Below are 19,303 nucleotides of genomic sequence, written 5' to 3' on the forward strand. Positions count from 1 at the left end.
GAAACCATGAATCAATTCACTTCTTTTCGGTTCGTTGTTACCTTCGCCCGCAAAATAGGCTCTCCTTCATGCGAAATAAATAGATGCCCGTATTCGGGCATTTATTTTTTGGGCGGAATATAGATGCCGAAAAAATCCGATTTATAGTCCCCAATATAAATGCCGATAAACACCCCCGAAATGGGTTGAAAATAAATGCCGAAAACCACAAACCCTACTTATCAGCTTATCGGGGAAAAAAGGATGTATGTTGCTGTTAAATCGTCTACCTGGTGTCGTTCTGTCACTGATGTGGCCTTGACAGCCGTCACTAGCAAAGGTTGACCCTCTGGTGACAAAAGTTAGTAGGATGCAAGTATGGAACCATTAACGTGCTAGACGTGTCGACTGCATGTACACGGCGACTATACAACGTGCTCTCATATCGTACGCAATATTTTTTCAGCGACCGACTGTGTGCTACATAACTGGCCATCCAAGTGCGGCGGCTAAGTATCAGGGAAATGAGGCATCCAACACATTAATCTCGCTTGCGTCGGGATGAATGCGCTCGCAGTGAGCCTTCGGAGTATGACGGGGTATTCTGAGTGATCTGACCTGTTCTCCGCTTTTAGCCCGATATCATTCGAAAGAGCATGTAATAAGCAATAAATCAGCTCTTTTTCGCGAAAATCGGATGCACGGCAGTCCTGCAAAACGTGCGCATTTTCGCGTAATCTGGTTAATCGTGTCGCGCCCGCTAAATACCGAGGAAGCTGGATCTTACAACCATTAGAAAGATCGAAAAAATTTCTTTCCAATGATGTAAAGTTCTTTTACATGTCATGTCTAGCCTTTGCGTAACCAGGCCCCGAAATATGAGCAATTACGCGTTCTCGAGCAAATTTGCGATTTTCTACGGGAAAAACTTTGCAAACTAGACAACATTTCACGGAACTAAACTAGAGTTCACAACCTGTAAAATGAGCTAAAAAATTCCCCGGACCTTCGCTTATAATCGTAACAAGTTATAAGACTTCAAAATGCGACAAAACGATTCACGCGCATACAGCCTCGCTAAGCCTAGTGACCTGTCCGATTTTTTTTTTTTTTTCTCCGCAAGCGTTAAGATTTAAGGTCGGGACTTGTGACGTTCTTCATAATAAAGATTGGATCGTAACATATAAAATGATTATCAAAATTGATGACCCCATCGGGACCGGCTTGCCTGAATTGAAATGAAATCACTCGATGAAAGCAAATTTGAACACCGACTGCTTCAAGATCTGTTTTCAATCTCTGGAAGAGACAGGAGATACATGATGAAGATGATATGGGGATGGTGGAAGGTGTTTTTGTAGGAACGGAATTTCGTGTGAGGATTGCGACACCGCCAGATGTACGTGTTGCATCTGGGGACGATCTTTTGAGAATAGGTTCCACCGCCGGAGTGTGTGTGTCTGTTGTGGATTCAGTATAAGTCCCTTGTAAAGCGATACTCAATGCCTCATACCTGTCCTGTGAGAGATTTCGCCCGTGGACTATCCTACATTGTTTCTTTTGGTGCCAAGTTTTGCGGTGGTGTTTTCATCCATTCCATTCATTCATGATGTTTTCTCTCATTCATAGATTTGTGTAGTTTCCTTTTTTTTTTCTGAATAACGCGCCCTGGAGTAGCCAGTCCCGAGTTGCTCGAGACTAACATCTCCATTTTTTCTTTTACAAATCAATCAATCAGTCATTGGCGTCACCAAGATTTGTTAAAAAACCTCGACTATTCCACTGTATAGGGTAGCCATATTGAAGAAACTAAGAGAGATGTGTACAAGACGTGTCTGCATCATGGAGAAGAGTACACTGGTCAAGCAAAGTTTCATTACTTTTTTTTTGGGGGGGGGGGCATTATGGGCTGTCTCGGTGTTTTCTTCCGAGCAGCCGCCAGTTCCCTAGGCGATATATCGCGGAGTGAGCCACTCCCCGATACAGTACCTGGCAGCCTGGACAGCCTGGTAGACAGCCAACTACCTGTTGGCTGTCTCTTAGACTGGGAGCCCGCGCTCGCGAATGAGCCTTTCAAACTTTCATCGTCGTCGCACTCCATATAGAAGTCATTTCCATTGGTGGTGATGACAGGAGTGGTGTCGATGGCGGTGACGTTGCCCACATCTGTGAGGCCGACAACGGCGAGCACTTTCATCACCACCACCACCATGGTGACGCCTCGGAAGTTTGGGTGGTTGGAGATGAATCTGTACCTCAAGGAGAGTTCAGGTGTTGTACTTGCACATAACTTCATTTTCATATCTGACATCTGACGCTTCGCCTGTAATGCGGTAGTGTACTGCTCTCCAGCGGTGAATCACCCCAGGTCATAGTCATGAACTATTTTCTGTTGTTGTTGTACCTCCTTTGTCTTCACTTGCGTTTGAGTCCGTAAATACTACTGCTTCTGTCTGTGTGACCAATTTTGTTTTTGTTTGAGTCCTGTCGTAAACTTCGCACTTGATCTGGAATATGTCGGGTGGTCTGAACAGCAGTTGACGCAGCAGTCTGGCCCTTTACATTCTTTAGTCTCGTGGCCAGACTGACCACATCGTGCACAACAAGCGGAGCCACGACACGAGTCCGCCGCATAGCCAAACCTGTATACAACGGAAACAACGGAGAGGGTTTGGAATATAGGGTTGCACATCGGCTGAGAGGTATCCCACTTTCAATTTCTCGGGGAGTGCTGGCTGGTCAAATGTAAGCAGAGTGTTCCTTGTTCTTATGTACTCATTATTTTTTTCTTATTTTTATCTTCCGCACATCAATCACTTGCTGATCTTTCAAGCTGGCAAGGATCTCCTCCACTCGCGCAACAATTAGTCCAGGAACTTCAATTATTCCACGACAGCTGTTTAAAGTCTTGTGAAGTAATGCAGAAATCCGGGTATCGAGCAGTTGACGAGCATTCAGGATTAACACGCAAGCAGCCTCAGACGTGCATTTTAATTGAAGGTCTCCTAATCCATACTTCACATTCATGCATGTGGCAAAGTCCCGGGGTTTTAAGGAAAAACCACCGGCCGGAGCTTGACCACGACCATGACCGCCACCGTTCAAGGCTTCTACCCCTCGGCACGGTGCGGATAACACCTTGGGACTCGGGGCTGGGGCCCGTGTGTCGCCACTCACCAAACACCAGCCGAACCGGTGCCCTCTGCGGAGGGAGACTATAAAAATCTAAATAAGTAATGTGGAACGGCACGAATCAATGATCTGCTATGACTGCTGACACTTCTTTGTCTTTTTGATGTAGTCAAACTTAGACAAAAAGAGTCAACAAATCTAAAATAGATGCGCAATTGCGGTAAAATTATTGTTGCCTAGCTCCTATGAATGACTGTAATACCTATTTATGAACGCAGCATGTGGCGAATGTAGCACTGTTTTGCCCCCGTGATTTTATATTTTTAGTTGTCATCGTGTTTTCAGTGCGTGTCACAAAAATCGTGGCAATTCCGATGCTGACTAAAACAACTTACACTGCACAGTAAGTGCAGAATGAATCCAAAATGAATTTCATATACGAAGACGATGAATGTGTTAATATGCTATTGATTGTGTGTGTACGAGTGTGTATACCTCATCCTTTTCATCGTCATCCCACTCATATATTAACCCACACGCACTGAGGTACGGTACCACAATTGTTGCGGTGAATCACCTCATCACATAATCATTCATGTAGTTGTTGTTGTTTTATTGATAGACGATCCGTTGATGGATTTCCTCATAGTTAGGTAATAATTAGCTAATCGGATAACTTTCAATGCTAAGGTACAAATTACATTTGTGAAAACTATTTTTACACGCTAATTGTTGTTCTTCGCTTTGGACTCAACTGACCACATCGATAAACTCATTCAATGGCAGTCTTCTTAATTACGTCCCTAGTCTATAGTTACCATTCTTTTCAACCAAGTACCATCAAGTGTCGATGTAATAGACGTACAACTGCGTGCACCTGATAGAAAAATTATTTACCCCGAAGTGTTCCAGTATCCAGTTTCCAGTATCAACAAAGAGCACTTTATTCTGCAACGGCAGATGTTTTTGAAAGGTGCGTAGTACCTGACGAATGCTGGCCAGACAAAGAACTCACGCATCAGTACAACTGGAGTTCCGCGTGGATGAAAACGATCACTTCGCAAATAGCATTTCACTGAGATCATCATGGAACCGCGCGTTATGCTGACGGACGATAAGTCACGGAAAAGATTGCAGCTAATTCGCACATACCAAGGCCATCATGTCTATTTTCAGGTGAGTGCATACATACACATAAAAGCTCACGTACAATTCTGCACTTGCCTAATGTGTCCCAATGCCAAATGTAAATCGACTACATCTATGTACGTTCTAATACAGTCTTTCTCGAGTTTGTCTGGTCTAGTGAAAGAAGAAAAAAAATAGTTACCAGGGCTTTATGCAATCTATTTTCAACAAGAGTTTTCAACAGATAAGTAGCATAGTTCATGAATGATGCCGCTCAGAGTTGGTGCACGTACAGCTTGTATCGAATTCACTTCACAAAAGGAGCTCGCTCGTGATGCAATAATTACATATCTTAGAATATAACGGATTGAAATATATCTGAACTAATAGCTGAGGGAGCTAAACATTGAAGTTTCTAACATTTTGTAAGCAGGACATCCATGTAGGCTCACGACCAACAGGAGATAAAATGAAAGGTAACGTCTGGGATTAAGGAACAGCATGGAAAATCAAGCGTGCGACAGTTTATGATACTCGACACATACAGCTGTCACATTTTTTAACCTAAACACATCTCACACAAACAATATGCGTGGATGAGAAGGTTTTACGCTGTTCCACAGCATGCTGCAGCTAAATGTCCTGTCCGCTTGCACCCATGTTATCAACAAATATGTCAAGAAATTCCCGGCCATGTCAGCGAGGGCTGCTGAACGGTTCCTGCTGGGTTTAATGCATCCAGAGCAGCTTGCACAATATACTATCCTTCTGTTACAGTCGAACAGAAAGTACACGATGCCGTGGGGCTACAGAAATGCAAAAACGCCCTACGTCTGTTTCAGGAACAATATCATCTGGAGGCGTGATACTCTGAATGATGCCCGCTACTCGAAAAAAGTTATTACCGGTATCAACTACTAAACCCAAAATGTGTAAAATTACGCATTACTGAGGTCGTTACTTTCCATTTGCAAAGTTTTTCGCCCTGGGAGCCTAGAAAAGGACCATCTCATGATTCTATGATATCTATGATGGAGATGATTATATCTCCAAATCAAATAGACGTGACTGAAAATTGATACTTTTCGTATAATTGATTGCAATGAACAGCACCGCTACTTTGTAAGTAGGCTTCGCCACATGCTATCGTGTACTACAGGAAGCTCGCTACAAGGCATATTGGATGCTGCTGGATACATTACTTGACTTATTGCACCGCGTCAAGCTTTACAGGTCAGTGGTGCCAGTCAATTTCTTGGGAAAGGAAACTTACATGCTAGCTGCTTTAAAGGTAGCTGCTTTTGTCTTGTTGTATGGATAACGAACCTACATGGTGCCTCTAAGTTACAACTGAAACGTTTCATCTCTGCGGAGCCGCGAACTATTCCAAACAAGGAGCCGAAAAGCGGTTTCGATTTCTGCCCTTAACTCGTGCGATCAGCGCAAAACTCTAGTTATTATGCAGTGGTTTTCCCATGTGTATGACGTCAAACGCCCGCGACGTTTATTGGTGGAAAGTCCACACCGGAGGTTCGGGTGGTTTCCGCAACTTCCGTATTGCTGGACGCTTTTTCAATATGGACGTGAAAGCACAGCGGAGTCGACAAGTCAGCTTTTCAGCTGCCTTTCAGCAGCTGAGAGGGACCTGCTACGTGCAGCAGAGTTTGGAGGCCTTGCTTTCGAAATGTTGAGCCGCGAATCGACTTCACCATAAAGAGGAAGTTCCAACGACAGACTGTTAGATGAGCTTTCAGCATCCATCATGATGAAGCCCATGAACAGTTTGTGTAAATTTCGTGTTTGACGGCGTCGCGTAAAGGGGCCGGAGTGGTTCATGCATAATAATGCCGAAAGAAGTCGAGTGCTTATGTTGCAAGGAGCTGCTCTGAGAGTAGCATATTTAGAACTTCGAGGGCAGCACGAACCTATCGCTCATATTCACAAGTAAGAAGCGTGTCTCATGCACAATCATGCTGGTTGGTTTCAATACAAAATAGTTATTCTGAACTTTTCGTTATTGTTCGTCAATTATTCAGAAAGAGTGCAGCCGAATTAATAGTCGGCGTCCTACTAGCTTTAGCTTTGTTCAAAGCTTGCGTGTCTCATACAGGAAATAGATACACTACATACCAACAGTTCGTGAGATGGGTGTTGCACAAACTTGGAAAAAACAAGAGAATCGCTATACCAGTCTGCGCGGTGAACCGGATACGCAAAGCCTTTCCCATACTAACTACTACATGCTTTAAATACCCAAGATACTAGGTGAAAGTACCCCCTACAGGGGGTGCCCTTGCAATCTCAGCGGTAGACAAATGTCGGTAGTGATGTAACTATAATAATCACCCCCCTCCCCCCCCCAACTTTTCTCAACACCCCTCCATGCTTGGGATTCTGGATAAACCATTGTGCTGATCCCTGGCGCAAAGCACCATCTCATCAGCCTGCTCCGCCTGGTAAGAATTACATTGCGCTCTCAATTCCACCAGACACAAATCCAATCCTGTTCTGACGCATCCTTTTGTCCGCCCATTCAGTCAGTATGTCGTAAGTGTTGTTCGAACTCTTACTCTCTGATAGCACCCAAATAGTATTGTTTAAGCACCTCAAGTATTTTAATGATCGTTATGTGGAAGTAAATCAGACTGTTATGCAGGTTACCCTGTGTGTGACATCCTGTTCCTGCTCTCAGTCCTCCAGAAGTGCTCACTACACAAGTTAACTATCGAAAACCTCAATTTTCCTTTTGTTTTGTATCTTGGGCTGCTCAAATAGGCACGTTGTAGTCAAAGATGATGTAACATGAAATGTGGTTCATATAGTTTATTGTGGCACTCAGATAATATCTTCATAATATGTCTGCAGAGATTGTTCCAAAATAGCGTATGTGATGCAGCGTCATACATTATTGGGCTTCTGGGAAAAATCATGATTCACCTGATACAGACGGCAGCCTTTGTAACGGTGTCTGACACATTTTTTGCAGCCACTGTTTTAAAATATGCATTAAAAATGCTCCAACTATGAAAGTATCACGAAGTTCTTCATTTCATTTGTTTACTTTAAAGATCGTTGTGAAGGGATTTAAATAAAGGGGGGAGGGTTGTATCCAAAAAAGACAAACACCAAAATGATGAACACAAAAATGCACAAAATTCGTTCACTCACCACAAAGAAATTCCTTCGATCTGAAAATGATCATAGCACTTGGGAATAAATGACAATATATTTTGTTCTGATGTTATGTGGACAGGAAGGTCATTCCAGTTTGACACCATCAGCTGGTGCGGAGAGTAGAGGAATTTTTTTGCTTGTGTAGGTGGAGCAAGTACTTTGTGCGGGTCATCAAGTCTTGGAAGTAACTTGTGAGCGGATTGACAGTAAGCGGGGTGGGGGAGGAGGGTGACCGTAATATAACTTACGAAAGAATGCCATGATACCTGATCTGGTAATCAAAGGAGTAAGAAGGGGTTGGGTTTTAATGGCTCAGACGCTGAAAAAAGGATGGTAATCACAAGCAACAAACCGTGCGGTTCTGTACAAATTCTACTTTGTCGATTAAGAGATGTTGGGATGGGTTCCAGATTGCAGAGGCATATCCCAGTTCTTTTGAACATGGCAGTTGATGTTCTCAGACTGGAACACATAGAAAGAACAAATTCATACAAAACATCAAGTGCGTAAGAAATGAATCATGAAAGAAGGCAGTCACTGGAAAGTTTAGCCAGTAGTAGGACTTGAGCCAACATATTCTGTATTACTGATCCAGGGCACTTACCAACTGAGCTAAGCTAACACGCCTCTCCAGTGACTTCCAAGGGTGCGGATGTACCCTAGGAATCGGTTTATGGGCAGAAGAATATTAGTCACTGTTATTATACAGGCATAGCTCCCTATCCAGTATGATCACCGCAGAGCACGTTTGCAGGAACTCACAGGCACAAAACTTTCATAATAAATATGTAATAGCCTCAAACAGCTATTATATATAATAACTAGGACATGGAACTCCAATAGCAGATGGTCTGGCAGTACAACACAGGTAATCGTGCCATCACTATATATTTCCCAAAATGCTGAAAATAAATGATAGAATTACTGCAATGAGCTGCTCAATTTTTCACCTCAGATATATTTTAGCACTCTGTCTTCCATGTTTCAAAATATACATGCATCGAACTTGCAGAAGCTTGTGTGTGTAAGTAGAGTCACACATCTCATGTGCAACAGGCAGGTCTAAGTTGTATTGAGATATGTCAAGTCCTTACGCGTGCTCACCACCTGTAGATTCCTTTAAAGGGAACGAAAAACTTTTTGTTAGTAACAACTTCACGCTACGTGCTACATTTATAAAAGAAATTGGTCCCGTACCTGACGGACAACTGTCATGACCATTGCAGATGTCTTCCTCTCCTGTTCCTTCAGTGCCATGAAGTCATCACCCTAACGTTGTCAAAAAAGCCATATAAATTTATGAGGATCTCATTTCATAGAAAATTAAATGAGGCCATCAGGCACGAAAGGCATCAGCCTGATGGGGTACCTAGCACCAATACAGTGTTCGATAACTGAGATATTACCACTACGAGCATACAGCAGATCACAACCACATAAATAAAATACACAATTGCACCGAGCTGTGCACATTTTCACACACACGCACACACACAAAAAAAATACATAACAGTGTCCTGTCCCTAATAAGACTTAAACAAGTTTGTGTAACTCTGTTTTGAGACTGGACACAGGAAGGCCATTTCCAATCAGCTGAAAAAAATTGTTCGGAAAAGGAACGGTTTCTGCTGATTTCCGTAGATGGTCCGTAGCAGTGGAACCTTGTAAGGTGGTACTACAGTGATCGATTTCATACCGTCATGGCAAGTGTTTGAGATGGCGCTAAAAGATCCTGAATTTGCAAGGCAATTTTGTATAAATGTCTGCTTTGCAAGTGAACACTTCGTCTACTGTATTTTGCATGTCTTGAAGGAGCTGAGGGGCTGGATGGATGGATGGATGGATTGTAGTGGCACCCCTGGTGGGCCTCTTTGCAACGAGGGTCCAGCACATTGCACCTGTAGACATGGTTGTTGTACACCAGGCTTTCTTTCTTTTTTTTTGTGTGTGTGTGCACTGCAATTTTCTCGCAGCTGCCCTCTGTGGTGTTTCCCCAGATTAGACAACAATAGTACAGCTTGGGGTAAACAGAGGATCTCCACTGCGTTGGTTTAGAATCCAGAACCCTTCTTTACTATGTGCAGTATGCTGCATATTATAAGGAAAACAAATAGGAGAAAACTTGTACCTGATCCCTGCCTTGTATTTCCAACATTTGGTTCCACATCTTGTCCAAGGAAGTCATGCACATTGGTGCACACTGCTGTGACAAAATGTTACACCTAGATGCGGAATACACATCTTCATTTTACGTACTGTAGATGTTGCTTACTGCAATGGCATGGCTGCATTCTGAACAACACTCGGAATTGTACAGTATATCTTTTGATTTAGTGCGTAAACTTCAGTGTTCTTTCATCCTTATTTTTCTTTGTTGCGTAAATGGTCTCCTAACATCTGCATGCCACAACGTAATTCTCACAAGGAGATCAATCACTATTTAATCACTAATCTGTATAAATTATACAGAAGACACTAACCTCGTCACGTCCAGATGCAACAGTCTTGGAAGATTGATTCAAGGAAAGCACTGCGGACTGCTGTAGGCGGAGGTTCTTTGTACTCAAACTTAGGGGTCCCTCTCATAGTCTGCATTCTTCAAATACGATTGGCAAAATCAGCTGCTAACCATACCTGCCGCTGCGGTTGAACGCGCAGTATCGTACGGAACTGAATGCCCGCAGATAAATCTCGCTTTGACGACACCAACTGAGGCATGTCAAATGAAGTCTGTGTACTTCGATATATTGGTCGTTGTTCCTAAAGATATAAATAAAGAAAACTTGGAAATACACACACTAAACTAACGCTGTGAAACAGCGCGCTGAATCCCGAAAGTCGTCGTAGCTCGTAGCCTCGTAGCTAGTTCTTCTTTCCACGAAAGTCGCTAATTGAATTATCGCAGTTATAAAACAGGTCGCAGATTTCGAAGTATATACATACTTTTTATTTCCAGACATTGTGACAACAGTATATCGTGTAAAATGTTGGTTCTTGCTGAAAGTTGCTGTTGTAGTGCTCGATCACGTGACGGCATTCTGCGCGCTGATTGCATGGGCGATTGCCGTCATCCCAGTGGGATGACCAGATGAGTTTGACGCTAGGTGTGCCAGCGTCGGCGTGAACCGCGATGTTCAGAATTCGAGTTTACGAAAACTACGAGGTGTTGAAACATGTATTTTCGTACGTGAAGTTGCTTTTGTGTATTCTATCGGTAGCCACTGTGGAAAAGCCTCGCCAGCTTCTGGTCAGAGACCCTTTAACAACACTTAGCAAATTACGTGGTGTTTTTTTGTAGCAAGCAACAACACTGTTACAGCACACTATGATTATGATAATATCATGATGAGCAAAATATTGTCAATAGCAGACCGAAAAGACCGTCCTGTTATCAAATGAGATTGACCATCCACATATAACTCCATATTTAGCCCCAATTCAGAAAAAAAAGTATTTCCAGAAAACTTATGACTCTATATGTAGTGTTCAGAAACATATACCTGGGTGATTCCATCTCAACTCAGGCAAGGTGGTCCGGACACCATGAGTGATTTTTATTGAAAAAATATATGTTGTAGCCTGACTCAGACTGAGAATGGGACATCAAGTATTTTTTTCTCTAGCCTCCGTAGTTCCCGAGAAAAAAAAAATCCGGAAGAATATGACAGGTCCGGCGCGCTTTCAGGCATAGCGATTTTGACGTTCAATATCTGTCCAACGAACGCGTTCACGGCTTTGAACGTATTTCCACGTACTGTCAGCTATGTTGGATTCTAGTGCTTGGGTTCGGTTTCGGCGGGGATTTTGTTATTTTGCAGCTAAAAATACGCAAAGTTGGTAGTGACGACGAAAATCGCTCATACTCTTGTGGCTATTGTGGCACTTGTGTATATGCCAGTGAAACGAGAAAGGCATCTCAATGTAGCGGAGACTGAGCTCTATAATTTGATATCAAATTTAGGAGTCTGGGCCAGGTTGGTGTCACTCATGGAGGCGTCTACAACACGAAATCACAGCACTCATATCTATCTCTACAGCACTCATCATCTCTACAGCACTCTAATCTACAGCACTCATATCTAAAAAACCCCACCTCGAAAATTCTTCAAACTTCGTAGGCGCATGCTTTCATATATGATAATTGAGTGCACAGAAACTCGAAGGTTTTTTCCTTGCACGGTAAAAGTTAGAGCGCGCCAAAGTTTCAGTGTCGGACTGTGGTGCGTGTAATGACCATGGAAGCGCTGCGACAAGTTCACTGGTCGATATTCGAGTTTTATCTTGAGGCAGCGGACCGTGGTACCTGTAGTCTACCCAAGGAGACGTCCCTCAGTTAGCACAGAATCATAGACAACGATTTCTGTGTCCGTGGGGGGAGTACTTCGCCGTGACAGGAGCCACCGCCGCTGCTAATGAACAGCGAGGAGAGTAACAGGATTAGCGCGACCTGCACTGGAGCTCATATCCGGCTTCAGGTACAAAACCAAGTTAGTTTGGAGTCATTGTGAGAGTGAGTGGTTCCTCTATCTGTTACCAGCAGTGATTTCGTTTATAACAGATGTGTTTGGCACTGTTTCGACTCGCCGTCGCTTTACCGTCTGTATCTCCTCATTGAACATGAAATTAAATAAAGACCGTGTCTACTGCGCGAACTACATGAACAGGCACAGACAGAAGATAAATTTTCAACGGAACTTCGCCCATGTGTCTTCGCTGGACGATGCGTTGATGACAAACGTTCTGACGCCTGAACAGCATTGTAACGTGCGCTAGTCTGATTATCTCTGCCGCATCTGCTAATGTAATCAATCAAATGCAAATAAACAGTGACTCATGTTTACCGGCATGGTCTAGAGTGCTGGATGTAAACATCGAATTTTCATGCACGTACCGGGCAAGCAGTGATACATACACTCAATCTACATTTCTCTGTAGTGCCCTTGTGAAACCGTCGTGCTGCTTTCGACGTCCTGGGAGAATATTCGACTCCTTGGGTTCTCAAATAGCAGCTCGAACAGCACAGGCGGCTTTCACAAGAAAAACGTGGCTATCGACCAGTTAACTTCTCGCAGCGCTTCAACGGTCATTACACGCACCACAGTCGGACACTGACACTTTGGCACGCTCTAACTTTTATTGTGAAAAAAAAAAACGTCATCTTTCTGTATACTCAAACGTCATGTACGGAAGCATGCGCCTACGAAGTTTGAAGAATTTTCGAGGTGGGGTTTTTTTAGATATGAGCGCTCAAAAACCGCATTTTTTTTCGAATGTCACGTGTTGTAGACGCCTCCATGCGTGACACGAACCTGGCCTAGACTCCTGAATTTGATACCAAATTATAGAGCTCAGTCTCCGCTAGATAGAGATGCCTTTCTCGTTTCACTGGCATATACACAAGTGCCACAATAGCCGCAAGAATATGAGCGATTTTCGTCGTCGCCACCAACTTTGCGTATTTTTAGCTACAAAATAACAAAATCCCCGCCGAAACCGAACCCAAGCACTAGAAGCCAACATAGCTGACGGTGCGTGAAAAAAAAAAAAAAATTCAAAGCCGTGAACGCGTTCGTTGGACAGATATTGAACGTCAAAATCGCTATGCCTGAAAGCGCGCCGGAACTGCCATATTCTTCCGGATTTTTTTTTTCTCGGGAACTACGGAGGCTAGAGAAAAAAATACTTGATGTCCCATTCTCAGTCTGAGTCAGGCTACAACATATATTTTTTCAATAAAAATCACTCATGGTGTCCAGACCACCTTGCCTGAGTTGAGATGGAATCACCCACCTTGCATTCTGGGTAGCACAGCTTCCGAGTAAACGGTTGAGGTTGTGTCTGTAGTGACAAAGTTCGCGGAAAACAGGGCGCTAGAATATAGTTTATGCAATAGCCATATCCAACACTTACTATTTCTGTTATCTCCTGAGCTGATAGGTTTCGGGGTGTGAAAGCTGGTTCTTCAATTTCATAACCTACAGAAATATGCAATATTGTGCAAGTGGAATAAAATTTAACACATTTAAATGCTGCTGAAACCTGTCTTACATCGAGACGACCTCCGACGAAAATCAAGAGGAACGTGAGGAATATCCATAGCATCTACATGGTCGTCCTCGTCGGAGTCGTCAAGAGGCGGTAGAGCTCGTTTTCGTTTCTCTATTAATCGAAATATGCAGGTGCTGTACCATTTTGATAACATTACGCCACTGACGGCAACAAAGCTAACTTTGCCATTTAAGGTACAAGTTTATGTTTTGTTCAAACATGAAGCAGCATAAGCATCTGCTATGTACAGTGTCTTGTTATTTCAGAATGAAACAAAATACCCTAGACTTGCAACATTAAGCAATTTACAGGACTATACGGGTCTGACATAGCATTACTGAATGCAATATTCTATTGCGCTTTGAAAGCGATACTAGCAAAACACTGCTATGGTGTTAGCGGTAACGAGATACATTTTTGTTACATGCCAGAATGCAAGCACAGCTTCTGGCGTACTATTTTTAAGCATTATTCTGAATACACTGGTGTGCTGACCAGTTTACGCACGCCATTAATTATTTTCTTTCGTAAAACCACACTAATAAAAATGCTCATGTATAGAAACTGGGCTACCAAAAATAATTATAGTTCAGTTCCCACTGCTCCCGTGGGCGTGCTCTGGTCCTCTGAGCTGTGAAGTGGAATGGCACCTTGTTGTCTTTTCTCTGATTGCAACAAGTAAATTCAGTTATCCCTGAACACTTATTCGTTCATTGATGTGTAATGTCTTTGTAAAAGTACTGTTATGTGCAAAACAAAAACAATGTGTTCTGCATTTGCACTTACAAACATAGCGGACATGCTCCTTGACATTCGGGTACAAGGGCTTTGTACGTGCAATACAGTACGCAAACAGGAAGGTCTCCATTATCAGCAATTGATCACGTATGTGTATTCACCGTGCAAGTCCATCACAGGGCTACTTTCAATGAAACGGGATGGTGGCTGACGTTTCCGTTTTGTTTCTATGCCAGAGCCTGTGTTTATGTCACATGTATATTGCACAAGGTCTAGTTTGCGCCATGCTTGTTTGCACGTAGCTGGAAACAGTGAAATAAGATCGATTAATAAGATATAAAAATTGAAACCCAGTTATATCACCAGATACGTTTATACAGGATACTCTGCCACCATTCCTAGATAATATGTCATAGAGCTGAGGATCAGCATCATATAGTCCAACATGATGTTACAAAGACTAAATTTATACATGCAAAAGGTCATTAACATTCTCCTCCACAGGTGTAGGATATATGTGCGAGCATCTATGGCGAATGGCTGTGTTCGAATAGCTGAAACGGAAATGGAAACAAAACAGAGCGTAGAACAGTGGAGAAAAATCCAGCGATCCGGTATGACACACATTGAAGAAAGCCGCTTCAGGTTGGGGATTTCGCACAGTGTGCACTTCTTCAGGAAAGTAGCTTCCAGGGCTTCCAGAAGAAGCACATACTGCGAAATATCGGTAACTGCCAACCTGAGGCGACTTTCTTCAGTAAAAAAGAACGGAGATTCATGTGAACAGTATGAATTTACTTGAAAAAGACCCATTTGACTCTAACTTGCTAGCTCTCCCATGTAGTACTTTTTAAAATTAGTCTCTTTGCTTTGTCAGCAGATAGTCTAAGCCACTGGCATTTTATTCCGTTAGCCCAGCTAGCAGGAACGATTTCGACTTCATTCTTCTCGGGAAAGCGAGCAAGCGAAAACATCTGCAGAAATGAAAGCACATTAAAAGCTCCGAACGTTAGTGGCTATACACTTAACACACACTAAATAAGAACAATACATGAAACTCACGTAACATTTGCTGCGATATACTGGAAGCAATAAGCACTGCGCAGTAACAATAAGTAGACTAACTTCTGATGCAATAAAGGCACTGCAGCATGCCTGTATCTAAAAGGTAGTTTCGCCATCTTCTTAACTTGTCTTAATGGCCAGCACTTTAAATCAGAAAGGTTGTATATAGTGCAAATGCTAATGGAAGAAGAGTCGCACGGTCGGCTGTACAAGTCGCACTTGTCTCGAAACTCCCTCCCTACAACACAGGGCTCTCCTGTCAACCGCAATGTTGCAAAACTTGAAATAATGACGATCCGGCCTCCAAGCGAGCAGCAGTTGTCCCCTTCGTTTGTTCCCAACATGTACTCCTCAAGCTCCACGATATGGTACTCCGGGCCTCCGCATTCTGGTACGAGAGGTCCCTGGGGGTGTGGACGACGAAATCCAACTTTCTGGAGTCTTGGCTGCAACCGCTGAAGACTGCTTCGTCTTTCAGCCAGTCTGTTGTAGAGATGCTCTAGTGGGCATTCTTCCTTCCGTAATTGTCTCTTTGCAAATTGCATGTATTCTCGAATATGATTAGCACTGAAGGAGTTCACTGGACCATGCTTTTTTACGTCTCCAGCCAGGTGAATGAGGCAGTACACGTTGTGAGACACATGGTGATCCCCGTAACTACGAGCGAAGTGGTCCGCAAAACATCGCAGCAGTTCATTTGCGTAATCAGCATGGTGCTGGCACAGATGTTTGCTGGCAAGGACAGGGACTGCGCAGTGAAGTGTCAGGTAATTTGTATACAAGTTGCCAGGCAACACAGACTTAAGGATGACACGCTCAGTATAGAGAAGAAACACGCGGAATTCTGTTGCCTTAGCCCTGTTTAGTTCAATCAAGGATCGGGGAACTCTGGCAAATTCTCCTGGCATGCCACTTTTAAGGGCAGCACTGCTCGGGGAGAGAATGCGTCTATCAGCTAGGCCGAGAGAACATTTAGGAGGGGAACCCGAAGTTTCAAAAGTTTTCTCACGCCTCCAAGACATGTAATCGAGAGGCACTGAGGACATACAGTCGATGTCCAGCCCTGTTACCCGTATTCACCAACTACCTTAGACCATTGGTTTAGTGACGTCGGGTTTAAATCAGTCACGTGACACTTTCGTTCGCCAATCCTGGATCACCACCCCATGCTCTACCATCTGCTGCGGTGTAACCTGCAGCACCGCAAGCTTAGCTCTTGCTGCGGCACGATCTGCAAGTTCATTTCCTGGGATACCCACATGACTAGGCAGCCAGCAAAATGTTAAGTTATAACCTCTGTTTATTATCCTACTGGCCAAATAAGGTGCTCTATGAACTAGAAGGTTCTTAGCCCGCTGCGGAAAGCTCCAAGAGCAAACCGCAGGTCCTGATGATGTACTGGTCAATTAACCTGAGGACTGACGTACGAACAGAACTGTAAACAACACAACCATAGTCCATCTTGGACCATTATTGGGCATTTTAGTGAAACCTCACTCGCCCTCACGGGCACATGCCCTCACCCTCACCGCCCACACGATCACATGCCCTCACTCGCCCTCACCCTCACGGCCCTCACAGGCACATGCCCTCACACGTCCTCACCCTCGCCGCCCTCACGAGCACATGCCCTCACTCGTCCTCACCCTCACGGCCCTCCTGGACACATGCTTCACTCACCCTCACGGCCCTCACGGGCACATGTCCTCACTCGCCCTCACCCCCACGGCACTCACAAACGCAAGCCTTCACAGTCATAAGCTCTCCGTGAGTGCACTCATGAGGTCTGAGGGGCGCCAGGTCTGTGTGAGTGAAGTCACTTGTGAGGCCTGAGCGGTGAGGTCAGTATGAGGGCATTCAGAAATTAGGTCAAATGACGCGTACCAGACGTGCGAAATTACGAAGGCATATGGTTCCAGGCGATGATATGGTTCCAGGGACACAACTACCGGCTGTGTGCACTTTAAAGGGGAGGTATGCCGGTTTTCAGCAATTTCGTCTACGTCGCGCTGGGAACACAGCGAACCTTCCTGAGCTGACTTAGTTATTACCTACTTGATGATATGGTTCCAGCGACCCAACTACCGGCTGTATGCACTTTATAGGGCTGGTGTGCACGTATTTAGAATTTCGTCTACGTCGCGCTGGAAACATAGCAAAGCGTCCTGAGCTGACTTATTACTTGATGATATGGTTCCAGTGACCCAGCTACCGGCTGTGTGCACTTTAAAGGGCTGGTGTGCCCGTTTTTAGCAACTTCGTCTAGATTGCGCTGGGAACACACAAAGCTTCCTGAGCTGACTTATTACTTGGTGATATGGTTCCAGTGACCCAACTACAGGCGGGGTGCAGTTCAAAGGGCTGGTGTTCCCGTTTTTAGCAATTTCGTCAAGGTCGCGCTCGGAACAGAGCAAAACTTCCTGAGCTGACTTATTACTTGGTGATATGGTTCCAGTGACCCAACTACAGGCGGGGTGCAGTTCAAAGGGCTGGTGTTCCCGTTTTTAGCAATTTCGTCTAGGTCGCGCTCGGAACAGAGCAAAACTTCCTGAGCTGACTTATTACTTGGTGATATGGTTCCAGTGACCCAACTACAGGCGGGGTGCAGTTCAAAGGGCTGGTGTTCCCGTTTTTAGCAATTTCGTCTAGGTCGCGCTCGGAACAGAGCAAAACTTCCTGAGCTGACTTATTACTTGGTGATATGGTTCCAGTGACCCAACTACAGGCGGGGTGCAGTTCAAAGGGCTGGTGTTCCCGTTTTTAGCAATTTCGTCTAGGTCGCGCTCGGAACAGAGCAAAACTTCCTGAGCTGACTTATTACTTGGTGATATGGTTCCAGTGACCCAACTACAGGCGGGGTGCAGTTCAAAGGGCTGGTGTTCCCGTTTTTAGCAATTTCGTCTAGGTCGCGCTCGGAACAGAGCAAAACTTCCTGAGCTGACTTATTACTTGGTGATATGGTTCCAGTGACCCAACTACAGGCGGGGTGCAGTTCAAAGGGCTGGTGTTCCCGTTTTTAGCAATTTCGTCTAGGTCGCGCTCGGAACAGAGCAAAACTTCCTGAGCTGACTTATTACTTGGTGATATGGTTCCAGTGACCCAACTACAGGCGGGGTGCAGTTCAAAGGGCTGGTGTTCCCGTTTTTAGCAATTTCGTCTAGGTCGCGCTCGGAACAGAGCAAAACTTCCTGAGCTGACTTATTACTTGGTGATATGGTTCCAGTGACCCAACTACAGGCGGGGTGCAGTTCAAAGGGCTGGTGTTCCCGTTTTTAGCAATTTCGTCTAGGTCGCGCTCGGAACAGAGCAAAACTTCCTGAGCTGACTTATTACTTGGTGATATGGTTCCAGTGACCCAACTACAGGCGGGGTGCAGTTCAAAGGGCTGGTGTTCCCGTTTTTAGCAATTTCGTCTAGGTCGCGCTCGGAACAGAGCAAAACTTCCTGAGCTGACTTATTACTTGGTGATATGGTTCCAGTGACCCAACTACAGGCGGGGTGCAGTTCAAAGGGCTGGTGTTCCCGTTTTTAGCAATTTCGTCTAGGTCGCGCTCGGAACAGAGCAAAACTTCCTGAGCTGACTTATTACTTGGTGATATGGTTCCAGTGACCCAACTACAGGCGGGGTGCAGTTCAAAGGGCTGGTGTTCCCGTTTTTAGCAATTTCGTCTAGGTCGCGCTCGGAACAGAGCAAAACTTCCTGAGCTGACTTATTACTTGGTGATATGGTTCCAGTGACCCAACTACAGGCGGGGTGCAGTTCAAAGGGCTGGTGTTCCCGTTTTTAGCAATTTCGTCTAGGTCGCGCTCGGAACAGAGCAAAACTTCCTGAGCTGACTTATTACTTGGTGATATGGTTCCAGTGACCCAACTACAGGCGGGGTGCAGTTCAAAGGGCTGGTGTTCCCGTTTTTAGCAATTTCGTCTAGGTCGCGCTCGGAACAGAGCAAAACTTCCTGAGCTGACTTATTACTTGGTGATATGGTTCCAGTGACCCAACTACAGGCGGGGTGCAGTTCAAAGGGCTGGTGTTCCCGTT

The 19,303-nt window shown here is 44.5% G+C and overlaps 1 protein-coding gene across 2 annotated transcripts in view; it reads left to right on the top strand.

Annotated features, from left to right (window-relative positions):
• Positions 1 to 4,124: 4,124 nt before the first annotated feature.
• The window catches only part of LOC135391555 (uncharacterized), a 202,718-nt gene continuing 187,539 nt past the window's right edge, over positions 4,125 to 19,303 (top strand). For both annotated transcript variants that reach the window (XM_064621853.1, XM_064621854.1), the window contains exon 1: positions 4,125 to 4,287. In XM_064621853.1, coding sequence (XP_064477923.1) covers positions 4,198 to 4,287 — 90 coding nt within the window. In that variant the 5' untranslated portion in view covers positions 4,125 to 4,197. The remainder of the gene's footprint in view (positions 4,288 to 19,303) is intronic.

The sequence above is a fragment of the Ornithodoros turicata genome, chromosome 4 (assembly GCF_037126465.1).
Source record: "Ornithodoros turicata isolate Travis chromosome 4, ASM3712646v1, whole genome shotgun sequence".
Lineage (NCBI taxonomy): Eukaryota > Metazoa > Arthropoda > Arachnida > Ixodida > Argasidae > Ornithodoros > Ornithodoros turicata.